The sequence below is a fragment of the Balaenoptera musculus genome, chromosome 9 (assembly GCF_009873245.2).
Source record: "Balaenoptera musculus isolate JJ_BM4_2016_0621 chromosome 9, mBalMus1.pri.v3, whole genome shotgun sequence".
Lineage (NCBI taxonomy): Eukaryota > Metazoa > Chordata > Mammalia > Artiodactyla > Balaenopteridae > Balaenoptera > Balaenoptera musculus.
The window spans coordinates 57,209,991-57,232,489 of NC_045793.1; the positions used below are offsets into that span (position 1 = coordinate 57,209,991).

General features: G+C 35.7%; 1 protein-coding gene across 4 annotated transcripts in view; it reads right to left on the reverse strand.

Annotated features, from left to right (window-relative positions):
* The window catches only part of PEX1 (peroxisomal biogenesis factor 1), a 72,361-nt gene that overhangs the window by 10,416 nt on the left and 39,446 nt on the right, over window positions 1-22,499 (reverse strand). For 3 of the 4 annotated variants that reach the window (XM_036864413.1, XM_036864411.1, XM_036864410.1), the window contains 8 exons: window positions 21,062-21,196; window positions 18,279-18,343; window positions 15,731-15,873; window positions 15,542-15,645; window positions 14,551-14,727; window positions 13,226-13,456; window positions 12,021-12,215; window positions 11,621-11,751 (listed from right to left, as the gene is read on the reverse strand). In XM_036864413.1, coding sequence (XP_036720308.1) covers window positions 11,621-11,751; window positions 12,021-12,215; window positions 13,226-13,456; window positions 14,551-14,727; window positions 15,542-15,645; window positions 15,731-15,873; window positions 18,279-18,343; window positions 21,062-21,196 — 1,181 coding nt within the window. Of the gene's footprint in view, window positions 1-11,620; window positions 11,752-12,020; window positions 12,216-13,184; window positions 13,457-14,550; window positions 14,728-15,541; window positions 15,646-15,730; window positions 15,874-18,278; window positions 18,344-21,061; window positions 21,197-22,499 lie in introns of those variants that run through there. The other variant, XM_036864412.1, reaches the window with a different exon arrangement.

A 22,499-nucleotide genomic window follows, 5' to 3' on the forward strand; every position in this document is an offset into this window, starting at 1 on the left:
TGCACCACAACTACTGAGCCTGCGTGCTAGAGCCCGTGTGCCACAATTACTGAAGCCCATGCACCTAGAGCCTGTGCTCCGCAACAAGAGAAGCCACTGCAATAAGAAGCCCGAACACCGCAACAAAGAGTAGCCCCTACTCGCCGCAATTAGAGAAAGCCAGCACACAGCAACAAGGACCCAACACAGCAATAAATAAATAAATAAGTAAATTATTTATTTATTTAAAAAAAAGATAATATTAAAAAAATAAAAGAATCTGTCTTACAATGCAGGGGACACTGGTTTGATTCCTGGTTGGGGAACTAAGATCCCACATGCCACAGGGTAACTAACCCATGTGCCACAACTTGAGAGCTTATATGCCGCAACTACAGAGCTTGTGTGCCATAACTAAAGCCCACGCACCACAACTAGAGAGAAGACTGTGCACTGCAATGAAAGATCCCGTGTGCCACAACTAAGACCTGACACAGCCAAATAAATAAATAAATAAATAAATAAATAAATAAATATTTTTTAAAAAAGAAACAATTGTAGTCACCCTTCTATTTAAAATGTAAAAAAAGGAAATGCAACAGATTTCTGTGTATTAATTTTGTTACCTGCAAATTTACCAAATTCACTGATGGGCTCTAGTAGCTTTCTGGTAGTGCTTTTAGGATTTTCTATGTATAGTATCATGTCATTAACAAACAGTGACATTTTTACTTGTTCTTTTCCAATTTGGATTCCTTTTATTTCTTTTTCTTCTCTGATTGCTGTATATAGGACTTCCAAAACTATGTTGAATAGAAGTAGTGAGAGTGGACATCCTTGTCTTGTTCCTGACCTTAGAGGAAATGCTTTCAGCTTTTCATTGTTGAGTATGATGTTTTGCTGTGGGTTTGTCATATATGGCCTTTACTGTGTTAAGGTACGTTCCCTCTGTGCCCACTTTCTGGAGAGTTTTTAACATAAATGGGTGCTGAATTTTGTCAAAAGCTTTTTCTGCATCTACTGAGATGATCACATGGTTTTTACCTTTCAATTTGTTAATGTGGTGTATTACAGTGATTGATTTGCGGATATTGAAAAATCCTTGCACCCCTGGGATAAATCCCATTTGCTCATGGTGTATGATCCTTTTAATGAATTGTTGGATTTGCTTGCTAGTATTTTGTTGAGGAATTTTGTGTCTATGTTCATCAGCCATACTGGTCTGTAAATTTTTTTGTGGTCTCTTTGTCTGGTTTTGGTATCAGGGTGATGGTGGCCTCATAGAATGAGTTTGAGAGTTTTCCTTCCTTTGCAATCTTTTGAAACAGTTTCAGAAGGATAGGTGTTAAATTCTCTCCAAATGTTTGATAGAATTCGCCTGTGAAGCCATCTGGTCCTGGACTTTCGCTTGTTCGGAGTTTTTTAATCACAGTTTCAATTTCATGACTTGTGATTGGTCTGTTTATATTTTCCATTTCTTCCTGTTTCAGTCTTGGGAGATTGTACCTTTCTAAGAACTTGTCCATTTCTTCCAGTTTGTCCATTTTATTGGCATACAGTTCCTTGTAGTAGTCTCTCATGATCCTTTGTATTTCTGTGTCTCCTTTTTCATTTCTAATTTTATTGATTTGAGTCCTCTTCTTTTTTTCTTGATGAGTCTGGCTAAAGGTTTATCAATTTTGTTTAGCTTTTCAAAGAACCAGCTTTTAGTTTCATTGATCTTTGCTATTGTTTTCTTTCTTTCTATTTCATTTATTTCTGCTCTGATCTTTTATTTCTTTCCTTCTACTAACGTCAGGTTTTGTTTGTTCTTCTTTTTCTAGTTGCTTTAGGTGTAAGGTTAGGTTGTTTATTTGAGATTTTTTTGTTTCCTGAGGTAAGACTGTATTGCTATAAACTTCTGTCTTAGAACTGCCTTTGCTGCATCCCATAAGTTTTGGGTCATTGTGCTTTCGTCTCTAGGTATTTTTTGATTTCCTCTTTGATTTCTTCAGTGATCCACTGGTTGTTCGTAGCATATTGTTTAGCCTCCACATGTTTGTTTTTTACAGTTATTTTCTTGTAATTGACTTCTAATCTCATAGTGTTGTGGTCCGAAAAGATGCTTGATATGATTTCAACTTTCTTAAATTTACCGAGGCTCACTTTGTGGCCCAGCATGTGGTCACTCCTGGAGAATGTTCCACATGCACATGACAAAAATGTGTATTCTGCTACTACTGGATGGAATGGTCAATAAATATCAATTAAGTTCATCTGGTCTCATGTGTCATTTAAGGCCTGTGTTTCCTTACTGATTTTGTGTCTGGATGATCTGTCCATTGATGAAAGTGGGTTGTTAAAGTTCCCCACTATTACTGTGTTACTGTTAATTTCCCTCTTTATGGCTTTTAGTATTTGCCTTATATATTGAGGTGCTCCTACACTGGGTGCATATATATTTACAATTGTTATATCTTTTTGGATTGATCCCTTGATCATTATGTCCTTCTTTGTCTCTTGTAACAGTCTTTATTTCATAGTTTATTTTGTTTGATATTAGTATTGCTACTCTAGCTTTCTTTTGATTTCCATTTGCATGGAATACCTTTTTCCATTCCCTCACTTTCAATCTGTTATGTGTCCCTAGGGCTGAAGTGGGTCTCTTGTAGACAGCATATATATGGGTTTTGTTTTTGTATCCATTCAGTCAGTCTGTCTTTTGGTTCAAGCATTTAATCCATTTACATTTAAGGCAATTAAAGATATGTATGTTCCTATTGCCATTGTCTTGTTTTGGATTTGTTTTTATATCTTTTTTCTTCCCTTCCTCTTTTGTTCTCTTGTGGTTTGATAACCATCTTTAGTGTTGTGTTTGGGTTGCTTTCTTTTTTGTGTGTGTATCTATTGTAGTTTTTGGGTTTGCTGTTCCCATGAGGTTTTGATATAGCAATATATATATGTACAAGGTTGTTTTACGTTGCTGGTCTCTTTCACGCCTAGAGAAGTTTTCTCTGTCAAATCTGAATGAGAGCCTAGCTGGGTAGAATGTTCTTGGTTGCAGGTTCTTCCCTTTCCTCACTTTAAATATATTGTGTCACTCCCTTCTGGCCTGCAGTTTCTGCTGAGAAATCAGCTGATAACCTTACGGGAGTTCCCTTGTATGCCATCTGTCATTTTTCCCTTGTTGCTTTTAATAGTTTTTCTTTGTCTTTAATTTTTGTCAATTTGATTACTAAGTGTCTTGGCATGTTCCTCCTTAGGTTTATACTGCCTGGGACTCTCTGCGCTTCCTGGACTTGGATAACTGTTTCCTTTCCCATGTTAGGGAAGTTTTCAGCTATTGTCTCTCCAAATATTTTCTCAGGTCCTTTCTCTCTCTCTTCTCCTTCTGGGACCCCTATAATGCTAATGTTGGTGCCTTTAATGTTGTCCCAGAGGTCTCTTTGGCTGTCTTCATTTCTTTTCATTCTTTTTTCTTTATTCTGCTCTGTGGCAGTGATTTCCACCATTCTGTCTTCCAGGTAACTTAACCATTCTTCTGCCTCATTTATTCTGCTATTGATTCCATCTAGTGTATTTTTCATTTATTATATTGTTCATCTTTGTTTGTTCTTTAGTTGTTCTAGGTCTTTGTTAAACATTTCTTGTACCTTCTCGATCCTTGCCTCCATTCTTTTTCCGAGATCTTGGATTATCTTCACATTATTCTGAATTCCTTTTCCTGTAGGTTGGCTATCTTCACTTCACTTAGTTGTTCTTCTGGGGTTTCATCTTGTTCCTTCATCTGGGACATATTCCTCTTCCATCTGACTTTGACTAACGTCCTGTGCCTGTGGTTTCTGTTCCACAGGCTGCAGGATTTTAGTTCTTGCTTCTGCTGTCTGCCCTCTGGTGGGTGAGGCTGTCTAAGAGGTTTGTGCAGGCTTCCTGAGGGGAGGGGCTGGTTCCTGCCCCTTGGTGAGTGGGGCTGGGTTTTGTCCCTCTGGTGGGTAGGGCTTTGCTCAGGGAGACTTTAAGGCCCTTGTCTGCTGATGGGTGGGGCTGTGTTCCCACCCTGTTGGTTGTTTGGCCTGAGGCATCCCAGCAGTGGAGCCTACAGGCTGTATGGTGGGGCTAACAGTGGCCTCTGGGAGGGCTCAAACCAATGAGTACTTACCAGAACTGCTGCTGCCAGTGTCTTTGTTCCCTCAGTGAGCCACAGCTGCCCCCCACCTCTGCAGGAGATCCTCCAATACTGGCAGGTAGGTCTGGCCCAGTCTCTTATCAGGTCACTACTTTTCTTCCTGAGTCCTGGTGCACACGAGACTGTGTGTGCCCTTCAAGAGTGGAGTTTCTGTTTCTCCCAGTCCTGTGGAAATCCTGTGATCAAAGCCTGCTGGCCTTCAAACCCAGATTCTCTGGGGCTCCTCCTCCTGTTGCCAGACCCCCACGCTGGGGGAAGCCTGACACGGGGCTCAGAACATTCACTGGAATAACTGTTTTCCAGTTTGTGGGTCACCCACCCACCAGGTATGGGATTTGATTTTATTGCAATTGTGCCCTTCCTACCATCTCACTGTGGCTTCTTCTTTGTCTCTGGATGTAGGGTATCTTTTTCAGTAAGTTCCAGCGTTTTTTTGTCAATGGTTGTTCACCAGTTGGTTGTGAATTTTGGTGTTTTCGTAGGAAGGGGGTGAGCTCACATCCTTCTACTTCACTATCTTGAGCTAATCCTCCTCCATCCCCTTACTTTCAATCCATGTGTGTCCTTTGCCCTAAAGTAGGTCTCTTGTAGGCAGCATGTTGTAGGCTCTCATAGTAATCTTTTGATTTCCATCATAATTAAAAATCCTCATGTAGTTGTATGGGTGGGTCAGCCCCTTGCTTGCATTCAGGCTGCAACCCAGTTCTTTGAGGAAATAAAACAGACTGTCCTTATTTTACAAATTAGAGTCTGCAAAACCAGAACTGTGGCTCTAGAAACAATTCAAAAGTTCACCTCACTTTACCAACCCCCAAACCTCCCCTATTCATCTCAAAATGCTTGCAGATACTGTAAAAGATCAGGATGTTAGAAGAGAACTGTTCTAAAAAGATAGATAGGAAATTTTAAATAGTAGTTACCCTAGACTTCTGATAATAAAGAAATATACCTTAAAACTCCTAGAAAGGGGCTTCCCTGGTGGTGCAGTGGTTGAGAATCTGCCTGCCAACGCAGGGGACATGGGTTCCAGCCCTGGTCTGGGAAGATCCCACATGCCACGGAGCAACTAGGCCCCTGAGCCACAACTACTGAGCCTGTGCGTCTGGAGCCTGTGCTCTGCAACAAGAGAGGCCCCCACTCACAGCAACTAGAGAAAGCCCTTGCACGGAAATGAAGACCCAACACAGCCGAAAATAACTAACTAAATAAATAAATGTTTTTAAAAAGCAAAAACAAACAAAAAAAACTCCTAGGAAAAGGAAACAATCAGCAAAACAAAGAGAACCTACTGAATGGGAGAAAATATTTGCAAATGATATGACCCATCAGGGGTTAATATCCAAAATATATAAAGTGTTCATACAAGTCAATATCAAAAAAACAACCTGAGTAAAAAAATGGGCAGAGGATCTGAATAGACATTTTTCCAAAGACATACAGATGGCCAACAGACACATGAAAAGATGATCAACATCTCTAATTATCAGAGAAATGCAAATCAAAACCACAGTGAGATATCACCTCACACCTGTCAGAATGGCTATCATCAAAAAGATTATAAATAACAAATAATGGCAAGGATGTGGAGAAAAGGGGACTGTCCTACAGTATTGGTATAAATGAACATTTGTGCAACCACTATAGAAAACAGTATGCAACCCAGCAATCCCACTACTGGGCATATACCCTGAGAAAACCATAATTCTAAAAGAGTCATGTACCACAATGTTCACTGCAGCTCTATTTACAATAGCCAGGACATGGAAGCAACCTAAATGTCCATCAACAGTTGAATAGATAAAGAAGATGTGGCACATATATACAATGGAATATTACTCAGCCATAAAAAGAAATGAAATTTAGTTATTTGTAGTGAGGTGGATGGACCTAGAGTCTGTCATACAGAGTGAAGTAAGTCAGAAAGAGAAAAACAAATACCGTATGCTAACACATATACATGGAATCTAAAAAAAAAATGGTTCTGATGAACCTAGGGGCAGGACAGGAATAAAGACGCAGACATAGAGAATGGACTTGAGGACATGGGGAGGGGGAAGGGTAAGCTGGGATGAAGTGAGAGAGTGGCATGGACATATATACACTACCAAATGTAAAATAGCTAGCTAGTGGGAAGCAGCCGCATAGCACAGGGAGATCAGCTCAGTGCTTTATGTCCACCTAGAGGGGTCGGATAGGGAGGGAGGGAGGGAAACACAAGAGGGAGGAGATATGGGGATATATGTATATGTATAGCTGATTCACTTTGTTATACAGCAGAAACTAACACACCATTGTAAAGCAATTATACTCCAATAAAGATTTTTTTAAAAAAACAACAACAATATGGAGGTGCCTCAAAAAACTAAAATTATAGAACTACCTTATGATCCAGCAATTCTACTCCTGGGTGTATATCCAAGGAAAACAAACAGTAATTCAAAAAGATACATGCATCCTAATGTTCAAAGCAGCATTATTTAGAATTGCCAAGGTATGGAAGCAACATTAAATGTCCATCAATGAACAACTGGCTTAAGAAGATGTAGTATGTATACACAGTGGAATACTACTCAGCCCTTAAAGAAGAATGAAATACTGCCATTTGCCACAAAATAGATGGACCTAGACAATACTATGCTCAGTGAAATAAGTCAGAAAAGACAAATACTCTGTTATCACTTATTTTGGAATCTAAAAAATAAAACGAATGTACGAAACAAAACAGAAATGGACTCACAGATATAGAGAACACACTAGTGGTTACCAGTCAATAGAGGGAAGGAGGGAGGAGCAAGGCAGGAGCTGGGGATTAAGAGGTACAAACTACTATGTATAAAATAAGCAACAAGGATAGATTGTACAGCACAGGGAAATACAGCCATTATTTTGCAATTTTAAATGGAGTATAATCTATAAATATTGAATCACTATGTTGTACACCTAAAGCTAATATAATATTGTAAATCAACTATACTTGAAAAAAAAAACTCCTACGAGAAAACTTGCATTCTTCCTCTGTCCCTTGAAGATGTAAATCTTATGTCTTTGAAATGTAAACACCCAGGAGATAGCTAAGATACTGCCTATAATCACCTGAGACTGGGATAGAAAAGGAGTTAGGGGAAGAGGCTTTTAAAAAACAGACTGCTATAAAAACTTCCATGGCTAAAATTTTGGGATGGAAGCTACAGGGTCTGTTTGTCTCTGTGTGTTTATGTTACGTCTATGGATATGTTATGTATATGTGATACTTTTCTATGTCTGGATGAATATTGCCAAAATTAATTTGTAAAAAGATCTATTTAATTGGGTTAAAGAAAAAAGCACTCATCAAATTTAATATTTCTAAACTCTCAGAAACATAATACAAACCAATCCAAATTCTTCTCAAGTTTATGTGATCTGGGATAATTTTCAGTAAATAAAAGCTAGTTTAAGTATATATCTGTTACAAAATTTGCCATGGTGGCTGTTTTAATGTTTCATGAAATTTTCATAAGTAATCTAAATATGATTGTTTAAAACTTAACTAGTTCTTAAGTGAACTTCTCAACAATAATTAAGTTTTATGATATGTCTACTTAAATAGTTTCCAGAATCTCTTTGGTAACTTATACCCTTAGAGTTTTGGCAAGTGATGAAATTTCTTTGGATATCTTGATCATTTCTAAATAAAATACTGAAACATTAATCATTGAACATTTATTTACTTTTGGCTTCTTACTACATAGGAACTAAATATACTTAGATGTAGAAATAAATGTGTCCTATTCTACACTGAAGAATTGTACTGTTAAAGTATATTCTTTTAGAAATTATGAAATGTATGCATTAATTTGCCAGTCTACAGAATGCTGGTGTAAGAGTTCACAATCACTAGAAATTAAGGTTTAAGTGTTAAGAATTCTAATTTATATAATTAAAACTGAGAAATAATAAGGAAAACAACTGTATGCAACTCTATTCTGATTGTTTCAGAATGGGAAAGAGAATAAAGGACAAACTAAATGGGTATGGAAAGTTGGAGAGAGAGACTTTTACTTTGTCAAGCTGGCTAAAATGGAATGAATTTATTATAAGTGTTCTAAAAATAAGTTTTAGTTTTATAGAAGTACACTACTGATATTAAAACTTTTCTTCCCTTTCAAGACAAAATTTTTTTGGACTATTGGTCTGCTATTGATAAGACTGTGAAAGGTTTTTCTTTACTTTTTAAGTAGTCTGCCTAGAAAACAAAAATAATTTCCTATGCCTCATGTCTGATTGCTTAAGAAAATGCTTTTCTCTAAGATGTTTTTTGTTGTTTGTTTTTTTTACAACTATGTAACTTTCTGTATTTGCCTTCAAAGTCTTTAATTGTCACTTTGGTTAAGTGAATAGTATTGTTTAACAGTGATCTATGATAGTATGATGTTTTAAAACCAAATATTTTTGACAAACCTCTCCAAAATCAAATTCTAAATAAGGCTTTTTGACCTTTAACTCTGGGATTTTCCAGAGGGCCCCTGGAACATCTCAAAAGATTTGTTCTCTCTCTCCCCTTATAAAAAGAGAGATATAAATTAGGATTACTTGATATATTAAATTACATGGGAAACACTGAAATAATACTAGAAGTTATATTTATATGGATATGTTATTAATATGTCTTATAGAAACTTTATAAAATTCCTAAGTATCTGATATGTAATATTATCAACCATAATTCCAGTTGTCTTAAAATGTTGTGTCATAGAAATAACCAAATTTCCTTATCAAATGCATTATAATGAAGTTTCATCAGATCTTTAACCATGGCCATTTTTAAGTCTTTTGTCATTTACTGTTATTGTAAAAGTGTTCCTGCAAAAGTGCTTCATCTTCAGTGAGACTCATGGAAAGGACTCTAACAAGAACAGGTTTCTGATAATTTTCAATTTATACCACTGAATTAGGTAAGAATTTGCAGAACTCTAATGGGGAAACTGATGGCTTCATAAAACTGCTAACAAAAGATCCATAAAAATTAACTACATGGGACTGAATGAACTACTGAGGATCATTATAATTTTTATGACTTTGTTTGAAACATTGTTCTCTTATGTTTTGTTTGTCCAGATTTAAGGAAACCTTTTTCTTTTCTCTTAAGCTATCAGTAATTTGGTAAAATATACCTTTGTGAACAAAGATGAAACGTGTTTTTCTCCTACCTGATCCCTCCAGAATTCAGAAACTCTTAGTAAGCGTTCTTATTTTCATGGATACAGTTATTTCCATAAGTTCAATAAGAATCCTTTCTCCTCGTAACAGGACACAATTGGAAACATTGGTTATATCATCAAGGCTTTGACTGGAATGTCATATTTGAGAATGCATAGAACAGAAAAACAAACTAGACAGTTTTAAGGAACTAAGGTTGATTTTATGGAGCCAATAAACCTCCTTGGAAAACCAGCCTGGTACCTTGCTTACAGAGTTCCCAGTAACCTTACCAGGTGAGTAAGGAAGGTCATTTCCCGGCAAGTACAAGGACTTCAGGCTATTTTGGGGACCTCTAAAAGAGAAGTTAACCCAAATACAGTTGACCCTTCAACAACACAGGGGTTAGGGGTGCCAACCCCACCCCTCTACCCTCTAACACACAGTCAAAAATCTGCATACTTACAGTCAGCCCTCTGTACCCACAGTTCTGCATCCACAGATTCAACCAGCCATGGATTGTGTAGTACTGCAGTACATGTTTATTGAAAATCTGTGTGTAAGTGGACCCACGCAGTTCAAGTCCATGTTGTTCAAGGGTCAACAGTACATAGCTATTGCAAGCGAAATCTGATGGTAAGTCCTTGGCTTGGCTTCCTAGTCTCAAGAGGCTTTTAAAAGGTCAATCTGAGATTCCTTATGAAAATTTCCAGGAAAGGAGATTTAAAAGCATCTATATGGTCAATTACTATTCTTGTCGAACTTATGTAAATAATCAGGCCAAGTTTAGTGCAACTAGACTTAATTTGAAAATAGTTTAGTCTTACTGTGGTTATCTTTGTTAGAAATGGGGGTCATTGTAGAGAGAGAAATCATGTTTCAGTAATACACCTTTGTGGATATCAGATTCTAGTGCTGTTAATTGTCTTTGACGTTTGGATTTCTACCTGTAAATTAGACTGGATCCTGAATTATTCTAGTTTCCACCCCAAACTGCCATGTGGATTATTTTGACTTAAAGGGAATCAAGACCCAGCAGACTTGAGAAAAGCTTTTTACCTCTCCCTTAACTGCCTAAAAGAATTTAGATACAGGACCTGCACCAGAAAGAGCTATTAACAGAGATAACTTTTTTAATCTCAAAAGACTTATCTGCATGACAGGACAAACGTCTGATTACCAAACACCTGTTCTTCCCATTTTCCTGTGAATTGCCCTCCTCCCCTTTGAAGTCCAGGCCCTTATCTCTGTCCTTAGCTCAGGACAGTATATAAGCCTCAACTGCCTGACTGACTTTAGTCTACTATTTTTATGCAGATCCTGAATGTACAAAATTAGTTTTTCTCCTGTTAATCCATCTTATGTCAATTTAATTATTAGACCAACCAAAGAACCCAGAAGGGAAGGGAAAATTTTTCTACCCTTTCAATGTACACATGCATGTACACATATGTGCATGCATACCCCAGAGTGTAGCAAAATTCAACAAGTTGCAACTTCTAAAGACCAGGAATACATTTCTTTTTCTTCCCATTTTTAACTTTCTTTAAATTGAGATATAATTGACGTATAAGGTTGTATTAGTTTTAGGTGTACAACATAGTGATTTGATAGATGTATATATTGTGAAAGAATTACCACAATAAGTATAGATATCATCCATCATCACCTCAGTTACATTTTTTTTTCTTGTGAAAAGAATTTTTAAGATCTATTCTCTTAGTAACTTGCAAATATATACTACAGTATTGTTAACTGTAGTCATTTCTTGAATTAAGTTGAATCATTGACCTAGAATGGTTCCCAGTCTATGGGTCTCAGACTCCAAAGTTACTAGTGAGACAAATGCAAGCCTATAAATTCAAATGTATATTAAACATGGTCTACAAGTGAATAAATGTGAATGTATTTAAATGTTCTTTAATTATTAATGAGATTAATAAAACAAATTATTTTGAAAACAAAACAACAGTTGTATTTTCATAATTTTTGGAAACTGTATAGTGGAATCATTTTGGGCTTTTGATTTTCCTTTTTTTTTCTTTGATGCTTTTAAAATTAAACCAAGTCATTAACCAATTCATTTGATTACATTTGAATTATTTATAATGAAAATTCATTTTTGACTTTTATATTCCTCAAGTTTTTGGGTATTTAAACGCATGGCTACTAAGCAAATGTTTTGAATTGCTTTTAAATATTCAAAATATTATTTGTGATTTTAAAAGAATTTTAAACGTTTGAATAACTATCACCTGCAATAATATCTATACTTCTGAATCAGAATCTTTTACTTACAGCTCAGTAAAGTTCTTCCAGTCATCTTCACTGATGGATGGCCTTGTGTGACTGAGCGCAGTCATTAAATGTGCCTGACTAATAGCCAGACTGGTTCTGATGGGGCCTGGCTGGTTAAGGGCATCATCCTCCTTAAATAAAAAAAAAAGACAAAAAGTTAACTTAGAGATGTGATGAAAAAGGAAGTCCAAGTGTTATTTCTTTTTGCCAGTTTTCTTAGACTATACATTCCCTTTCTCATAAGATTACTAAAAATTGTTAGCACATAATCATTTGACTGATCGATGTGTTTCAGTCCCTTGTTTATAGAGCTCATTTACCAATCAAAAAAATACATATCAAAAAGGAAAAACAATTTTTAAAAAGTTTTACAATTATAATGAAGAGGAAAAAGCCATACTCCAATGTGGCTTTGGTATCTGCCTTTGATAATACTGATATCTGCCCTCAGTTGATCTCTTTGTTCCTGTGTGAGCTCTTGATAACCCTCTTGTGAGGCTGTTCTGAAGACTGGGGGTTGTGAAGACTGATCTTTCCCAGGAACTCCAGGAAAATCCCGAGTCATGGAGCTTGGTGCTGACAGGCATTGTGAGCTCTGCGTTGTTCGGCATAATAATGAGAGAAGGAAGGGAGGGAAAAAGAGCAAAGGAGAAAAAAATTATGTATTTATCAAAGATAGAATTATGAACTTTAAGCAATAAAACTTTAACATGGGTAAGCTTACATTTTACGTAACTGAAATTAAGCAAGTTTAAAATACGTTCATATTCTATAAAGGTTCATCTATACCTATGTTGTTGAACCACCACAGAGTGAAAACTGCCATCATACAAGGTTTTTATAATGCTTTGTTATTAAATCCACCACAAATGCCCTAATGATAGGGTATATACTAAACTAAGGTTCTGGGACATTTCTACATTTAAGAAACAGAAAACAAAGACTAGAATTAAAACAGCTTACTATTATTGAGAATAAAAATGGGTTATGTTTATATTTTTTAAAACCTAATAAAGGAAATTTATCCCAAAATTACTAAATATTTGTAAAAATGTTATGTTAACCAATAAAGCAACAGTGAACCACTGTTAATTTTTTGAGATATGTGTCAAATGCTATTTTAATTTAGAAAAACAATGATATTGCCCAAATTTAATCTAAACATTTTCCTTGTTGAAACACTACTACTACTAATAACTTTTTCACTGTGCTTATATTTTTCCACCAGAAGTATTACCAATAGATAACATTTGGTTGTTAGAATTTTTGACATTATTGTACCAAATTTCTCATTATCCTCAACTGTTCTACAATAATAGAATTTAAGTTTAATACAAAATGAATCTGCTACTAAAGATGTTTTAAAGCCACTAATGAAGGAAGAAAAACCTGAAAGAAACCAAAGGGTAATCACAACCACTGGCTACTTCGGCTCCCCTTACTGCCAGCTCTGTCTTAACATGGAATGAAAATGATTAGTGTAAGAAAAGACTGTTTTACTGAAGGACAAACCAACCAGAAAGAGCATGTGGGGCTAGTTAGGACATAAATTACAACAACATACAGCTGTCTATTTCAGAATTGTACAGTGACTGCACAAGGTACCAAATCAGAAGAGGTTCCGTTTCCAAGTTCCGATTCATAAGAGCTTCCAAAGTAGAGTCGGTACATATTGAATTTTGATTCATCTGGAAGCACCTCAGACATCTCTAGAGAAACAAGGGACTGCTCTAAGCCACATTCTCCATCTCCAGCTGAATCATCAGAGCCACTGCTGTGGTTAAGAAAAACCATTGAAGACAGACTCAGGTCACTATCAGAGCTGGAACTGCCATCCTAAAACACACAAAAGGACAACCAGTTGTAAAGCTCTAAATAATCCACAATTCAAAAATAAACCACATAGAGACAGCATTCTAATAGACCAGTACAAGGAAACTTGAGGCATTTTTTTACAAAAGCTCTTATTGATTCTCTAATGGTTCTGAGTCACATCACAAAATTTTAACTATTAAAATAAGGAAAGACCAAACGGAATCTGTAGATAACTTGCCAACCATTTCCCCCAAAACTAACAAAGCTAGGACTCAGACCTCGATTTTACTTTCATGTCTCTTTCAATTCATATTTTTCTACTCTGAAATGATAAGCACTCTATAACATGGTTGATTCATCATTAGAGAGTAGTTTACTTGTAAACACCTTTTTTCCCCTTTCATTAGCAGAAAAAAAACTTCAATGGCTTGCCAAAATAAATAGCAAAAACTTGGTAGTATCTAAATTTAATCCCTGCAAGAATCTCCAACAAAATGTAGGAGAGGGGAGTATATAGTTGAAAAGCCTTCCCAGAAAATATATGGTAAAGTCCATAATGTGGCAGAGATCAAATTATTTTCTGCCAAAATTAAAATATTATACTTAGAGAAAAAAACTGATTCTAGGGCTGGAGTACAGAGAGTATAAGATAAACCTAGAACATCTTGTTGTATAGGGAAGTAAGTAAGTGATCAAAGGATGATGAGGACATATCAAAAGGACACAGAAGCCATCCAAAAGGGGCTCCTACTGGCCATATCTGGGACAACCTGAGTTTCAAAATAACTATCTGATGATCTTTTTTAAAAGTAAAAAACGAATTTAAAATCTCAATATAATTCTTATCTCAATTCAAAGAATATCCTTCCACACACCAACATATTTTGCCAATAGCAAGGTAATGTTAAAGAAACAGACACCAAACTCTTCATATAATTACAAATTCTCTGCAAAGCCAACATTCCAATTATGGTACGCTTGACTAAAGGTAAATTTCTATACAGTTAACTAAAGTTGTTAAAAAATAGGAATTTTTTTTAAGGTTGAAATTTTGACACTGAACTGCTCGTATCGCTCATAAGACGCCATAGTAACGATCTCCTCATATAACTCACCTGCAGCCCACAGGATAGCAGCCTTCCATGTAAGGCCTCTAACTGGGCATTGTAAAGTAAAGCTTTCAGATCAGCTCCCGTAAAGGAGTTGGTTACTGATGCCACGTTCTGAAGGTCCACATCATCTGCCAGAGGTAGAGAGTCACTGAGAACGTTTAAAATTTCAAGACGTGACACCTGAAGGGAGAAAAACTAATTGATTTAACAAATAAAATTGAATATGTTATTTTAAACTGTGTATCTTAGGATTTTTCTTATAAATTCACTTCATATATCTTATAAGCTTTACAAATAAGTTGAGGAATGTACCACTAGGCTACATCTATCTTCCTTGGAACTTTTTCCCTAACAGAAGGAACACAGGGAGGAAAATGAATGAAAATCAACATTCTTAACTATTCAGTGTAAATCATTTCTTATTCAGACAGTGCTTATTTTCTAGATTTGGGCAAATGAGTCAAGAAAGTGTTTTGAAAGGAAAATTAAAATAACTGCTACATGTGATATATAGATATTTTATACCTTTGACTATTCATTTGTCTATTTCTTCTTTTACTCAGTCATTCATTTCTAAATTTGGGAACAAGAGCTCCATCGACATAGGACTAGGAAAAAGTCATATCTCTATGTAACATGCATAGATGCTTCCTAGTCCTATGCTTGATTCAGTATCAGTCTTTTGTCAGGATAATGAGGTGTGTGATCTTTGAACACAGGGAACATGGACATGCAATACTTGTTTTCCTTCTTGTTTTTCCAATTGGCCAACACTGAAAGAGTATAAAGTTTTCAGACTTGCATGGAATGGCTGGGCCAAAAAAAGGCTTTGCATCTAATTCAGAATCTTTTCATGCTGTAAGAAAGCAGTGACTAAGGCCTTTGTCGAAAGCTGGTCTTCTAAGGACAACTTCTATTACCTGGCAGAAGTAAAGTTCACAAGGAAAGAGCATAGCATTTGTTGGATTTTGGACTCAAAATATGAAATTGTCACCTGATCAGGAGGAGGACAGTATACACATTTATCTAGTCGGCCAGGCCTGAGCAGGGCAGGGTCAATCAAGTCAGGGCGACTAGTGGCAGCCAATACATAAACACCTGGGGAGGGGGGGAATAAAAATCCTTTACTAAATCCTGGTGAAATTTTGTTAGAAGACGATATTTCTGTATTTACAATTATTACCCTGTAAGCCTTCTACTCCATCCAACTGAGTCAGCAACTGGTTAACTACACGATCTGTAACTCCTGTATTATCGTGGCCTCGTCGAGGTGCAATAGATTCAAATTCGTCAAAGAAAAGGATGCAGGGCTTTGCAGCCTGCGCTCTGGGGAAACAAACAGTATTTCCTATCTGAATAGGGCTTCAGAGTTTGCAAAGTAATTTCATATATATATCTATATCTGTATACACATACACACATATATATATTTATTTATTTAATTCTTCACAACAAACCCTTAAGGAAGGCAAGGCATATGTAATTATCCTTGTTTTCAGTAAACCGGGTCTTAGAGAGGTCAGGGAAGACACATGCCTTCTGGACAAAGACTAAAACAAAAACCAGTCTTACTCAATGAGTGAAATGCTTCTTTGATTATTATTACAAGTAAACTCTTTTTAATATGCTTATTGGCCACCTGCACTTCTTTTGTGCAATGTCTCTTCATGTCTTTTGTCCATTACATTTTGGCGAGCTTAGTATTTTTATTTTGTAAGCCTCTCTATAAAATATATTTTAGTTATATATATTACATTTTTTTCTAACTTGAACTTTGACATATAGTTTTATTAGTTTATTAATTAATTTTGTTTTAATTAAAAAGAAGGTAACATAAGTTCCATCTCTGGGGTCAAAGGATGGACTAGATGTCTAAAGAATCGCCCCTAATACAAAATATCTGTCATGGTGACGGAAAAAAACCAACAAATATCTTAGTAAATACATGGCAAGTAAGATAAATCTGGGGCCAACAACACACTGGATTACCTGTGCCTTGAATGTTTGGCAAAACTCTCTTAAAAAACCAACTAGATCTGATGTTTGATTTATGCAAGGATTTTTAACTAGCGACCCATTTTTTTCCTACCTTAACAAGACTATTCAGATTTTGTTTCTTCTTTGCTTGACTTTGGTCAAATATATTTTGTCTATGTTACCCAAGTTTCAAATATACTGGCATAAAGTTTATAATATTATTTCACAATATTCCTTTATTATCTTTTACATTTCTGGTATATCTTTAGTCTTGCCCTCCTCCCCCTTATCCCTAATGTTGTTTATTCATGCTTGCTTTCTTCTTGATCAGTCTTGCTGGAGATCAATTGTACCAGGTTTACAAAACATATTTGGGTTTGTGAACTTCTCTACTGAATTGTTTTCTATTTCACTAATTTTTGTTCTTTATTATTTCCCTCTTTATTTATTTTCATTTATATCTGTATTTTTCTAATTTCATGAGATGGATACCTAGTGATTAACTTTCAGTCTTTTTCTTTTCTAAAAATTAAAAGCTATATATTTTCCTTGAAATAAGTTTTGCAGTATCTCACAATTTTAATAAACAGCATTTTCCTTATTAGTGCTCATTATTTTCCATTAGATCTCTTCTTTCACTTATGATTTATTTAGTTTTTAAAAAATATCTAAATGTATGGGGGGGCTTATCCTTTTTTTGATTATTTTAACTTGTGTTTTCAGAAAATGGAGTCTGTGTGATATTATATTTCTTTGAAACATTGCAATCGCTATGTATGGCCTGACATATGGCCAATTTTCAAAAATGTTCCAGGTGTGCTTGAAAAGAATGTGTATTCTCCAGTTGTTGGGTACATGTTCTAAATATGCTTACATCAACCTTGCTGAATATGTTGTTTAAATCTTCTAAATTTTTACTATTTTTTCACTAACTAATTACTGAGAACTGTGTTAAAATCTTCTCCTATGAAGGTGGATCTGTCAATTTCTCCTTGGAGTTCTATAAATTTTTGCCTTAAATATTTTGAAGTTACAGTATTAGATACAAATAATTTTATAATTGTAATATATTTCTGGTAAATTGAACCTTTTGTCAATATGTGGTTGACTGTCTTTACCTGTAATAGGCTTTTCTGGTAATATTCTTTTCTTAAATTGGGTGGTAGTAATACAAGAGTTCATTTTATTATCCTTTAAAATATATATGTACATTATATATATTCTCCTAATTGCATATTTTATAATAAAATTTTAGTGGAATGGAACAAAGTAGCTCTTTCATTTAGAAGCTTCCTGTAATCCCATCACATTTAAATAATTTTTTTACTCTTAAATATTAGCTTCTGTATTCATATGTATTTTTATATAAATGCAGTAATAATTATACTCTATTTTAATTACATTGGCCACATGGAATCTTAATTTATAAAAGAGATAAATTGGGGTAATTATGTGCTTCATATACTTTGAGAATCCTTGAATAACCACTTATGATTCCACTTTCAGCATTTCAGAAATATTTCTATTGTAAATATAAAACCAAATAATTTCCAAAACTTAATATCAAAAATGTTTTATATTTAAGTGGTATTTGGTAAAACAGTGAATTTTTGTTCTTCAGTTTATTAATAACCCATATAAATCACAGGTTTCAAACATCAGTTTTTCATAAAAACAAGTGAAGACCAAAAAGCATTGACTGATAAATAACCACAGAGTCAGTTACTTAAAAAAAACATTCACTGGTAACTAACCTACTAAAAATATCCCGTACAGCTTGTTCACTTGCTCCAATATATTTGCTGAGTAACTCTGGTCCCTATTAGGTAAAATAAAATTAAATTAGAATTAATTCAAAACTATCTAAAAACAAAATATAATTTTTGTTCATGACTAAGTCTAAATGCAATAGTAGAAAAATTTTAATATAATTAATGGATTTCTCTGAACTACATTTAAAAAATTAATGCGGCTGGACTAAATATCATACCACAAGTTCTATACTTGGTGTTTCCTTTGCTTAGAACATTTGTCCCCAGATAGTCTCATGGCTCATTGCTTCATTTTATTTAGATCTCTGACAAAACGCCACATCCTCAGAAAGGCCTTGCCTGACAAACCCATCTATGACCCACTCCAGTTACTTTACACCTCCTTCCCTTGACTGTTTTCCTACCTAGTACCTACCACCACCTGACAGTATATTATACACTGAATGTGTCTGTTTATTGTCTCCCTCCACTAGTAGAATATAAGCTCCGAAAAGGCAGTTTTGTTCATTACTGAACCCCCAGTGCCAAAAACAGTGCCTGCTACATAATAAGTACTGAATAATTATTTGTTTAGTAAGGTAATGAATGGTTTAAAAAGGGAAAATGTTCCATTTATCTCAAATCTTTGGAGACTCCAAAAAATATGTAATGAGACATGAATTACTTTAATTAGCATCTTCAGTAACTGAAACCAATTTATTTGCTCAGAAGTTGAAGAATATATCATTTTTCCTAAAAGTCAACTGACAAAACTTTCAAAACAAACTTTACTACATATAACAATATCAATAATGAGGACAGTCCTTCCTTAAATTGGGATATTTTAAAAAACTGAATAGGCCCTAAAGTGATCTCCAATGAAAAATCATTACCTTGAAAAGACCAAAAACTGATCAGGATATGTGACCAAAATAAAGAATTTCTAATACTCAGCCATCTAGATAAAAAAAAAAAAAGTGAAACTACATTCTGGTGACAAGTAAAAAAGAAGAATATGGTCATAGTTATTCCAAATTCCAAAAAAAGAAGATAGGAAAATTTAAAAGTTATAGCTCTCCATCAATGCCAGGATACCCACATAACCAGCTCAGAAAAACTCATGTGATAAAAAGAGGGTAGGCATAACCCAACTGCAAATTAATAAACCAGCTTCCAGATTATAAATCAATTTTGAATAAGTTTACAGGTTTCACTCACTTTTTGAAGTTTGCTTTACACTACTTCACTTTTATGAAAGACCTACATTAGTAACTGTTTTCACTAACAAAGAAATCCAAAGAAAATGTTCACGTTTATGAAAAAGGGTGAAAAGCGAAAAGCATTCAGTGTTTGCCCCGCTGTGAGCCGCTGGAGAGGCAGAACATACCCCAGCAGCAACAGTGGCGCCACCAAGCTTCTTCCTAGGGAACTACACTCAGCATCTCAGCATTGAGCCATCATAGTTTTGAACTGTGTCTGGGAGCATCTGCGCTTTATCTCGATTTATTTTGTTCATCCATTAGCAAGATGTGTCCAATTGCTTCTTTGTTTTCTACCATTTCAGTTTACAGTAATGTTTCATAGAAACACTCTACTTCCGGATGGTAGGGGGAAATCTGCATGATTCCTTTGCCTTGAAATGTAATCACTCTTTGGCAAACAAATATTGCTGGGGTGCTGAAGCTGTACAAATTAAGACAGCACATCCCAGACCATAATGACACACCAGGGGTGGAGTGTGAAGCATTACCCAAAATGATCTGCTAGCATGTCCTTTAATGACCATACTCACCCTATATCTGAAAAAATTTAACTTGGTGTGACACAGCAAGGGTGAAATATAGCCAACAAATAAAAACCCCAGCTTCCTGCCTTAGTGTGGTCTCCAGCCCCTAGTCTTCTAGGTTTTCTTCCCCCTTCAAGTTTGTTCTTTTATCTGATTATTTAGGCATAATTCTATTTTATAATGCATGAAGATCTGCCTTAAGCAAGAACATAATAAGCCCTACAAAAGAGAGATGCCTCATTATTCAATTTCCCACACAGTTCAACTAATAGATGGATCACTGCTCCTACTAGTTTTCCAAATATGAGATTAACCCGCTATCAAGAAACATAAATGGTGTTGGCGAGGATATGGAGAAATAGGTATACTCACTCACACACTGCTGGTAGGAATGTAAAATGGTGCGGTCCTCAAAAACTTACACACAGAATTACCATATGACCCAGAAATTACACTCCTGGGTATATAAGTATTCCAGAGAAATGAAAACATATGTCCACAAAGAAATTTATACACAAATGTTTATAGCAGCGTTATTCATAATAGCCAAAAAATGGGAACAACCCAAATGTCCACCAATGATGAATGGATAAACAAACTGTGGCATATCCACACCACCTTAAAAAAGACTGAATATCATCCCGCCATAAAAAGTACTGAACTATTGAGGCATGCTACAACTTGGATGAAACCTGAAAACATCATGCTAAGTGAAAGAAGCCAGACACAAAAGGTGACATATTGCATGATTTCTTTTATATGAAATAGCTAGAACAGACAAATCCATAGAGACAGAAAGCAGATTAGTGGTTGCCAGGGGCTGGGGGAAGGAGAATGGGCTGAAAAAGTTTTGCAACTAGAGAGAGGTGCTGGCTACACAGCATTGTGAATGCACTAAATGCCACTGAACTGTACAGTTTAAAATAGTTAATTATGTAAATTTCCCCTCAATTAAAAAAAAAGAAAAAAAGAAGAGAAAAAAGATAAATGCCAAACATACCTTGACACTAATAAAATTCATTCCACTCTCTCGTGCAATTACTCCAGCTAGTAAGGTTTTTCCTGTTCCAGGAGGACCATACAACAGCACTCCTGTCCTTTGTCGTATGGGCAAGTTTGCAAATAATTCTGGGTACTGAAAGAAACAAAAATATGACAAAGAGCTCAACTCTAAAACAAATGACTAAGCAGTGGCCAAAGATCAATGTATAGAAAAAAGTACTTGGGTGGTAACAACGGCCATCTTTATGACAGTACAATGATAGAAAAAACATTCCTACTCAGAATAATAAATGAACTCAAAGGAACTACCACAGATTTTTCCCAACTGGACCATGGAATACATTCCACATAAAAAGCATATAAATGCATCAGAACTTCTTTCCATTTTTTCCTGTTTTTTTTTTTTCCCCAAACATTATAATAGTACTACATTAAGAAAATGAAACCCAATCTTTTAACAAGTATACTGCCTTCCACTTGTATGGTTCATGTGGCAAGTTATGACAGCTATGTATATTCAAATATATTCAATCAAAGAAAGAAAATAAATAATAGAGAAGCATGTGTAATTATAATCAACAGTAAAATCTCCCAAGAGTCTCAATGCTGAACAAGTAACTGACTGCTTCTAAATTATCTTCTAAATCACCAGCTTCTCAGCAAGAAAACTTTTTGAACAGGTGAGCCAAACATCAGGCTACTGTCAGCAATCTCCTAGTCTCCTCTATTAAGTACACCTATTTAGTCCCACGTGCTGACAAAATTTCAACCTCCATTCTAATCTGAAAGAAGCCCCAAAGTCAGCACTTACGCAGATGGCCTCACGTACCTGGCCCGGGATGTATCTGGATACTGATGTTTGGTGCCCAGACCCAGCATTTGGGGTCATGATCCGCAGGCAAGTACTTCCCACGTCCCTGTTCTCCCAAACAGGCTTTAACCCCCAGTCCTGGGCTGCACTCAGTATGTCCCAGGCCCCACCAGACAGGTCCCAGGACTGTCTGTAACTGAGGTCCTTACATGTAACTGAGATCCTTACCCATTTCTTTATCTCTTTGGATGGGCCCCTGATCTCATGCAAAGATCCTTTTGTCTTAGGTTTCTGATTCAAACACACCACCCTCCTAGATTCTACTTTTGATCTTCTAAAGAACAATCTACAACTGCCCCCTTTATCCTGCTGTCTGCCTGGTCTATGCTGCCTGCTAACTCTGCCGTTCTAGACTGGCACCCAGAGTCTAGAAATCTGGCTTAATCCATCAGCTCTGTGGATCTAAATGACTCTCCCACCTCCCAGTTTATTCCTATCTGTTTCTGCTCAACCCTAGCTGACAGTTCATTTGCTTTAGTACAACCTGGGTGATTCAAGAAAAACACAAGAACTCTGAAATTCACATCAAAATGTGTTTACTATAAATAACACCTCAGCTTTCTTT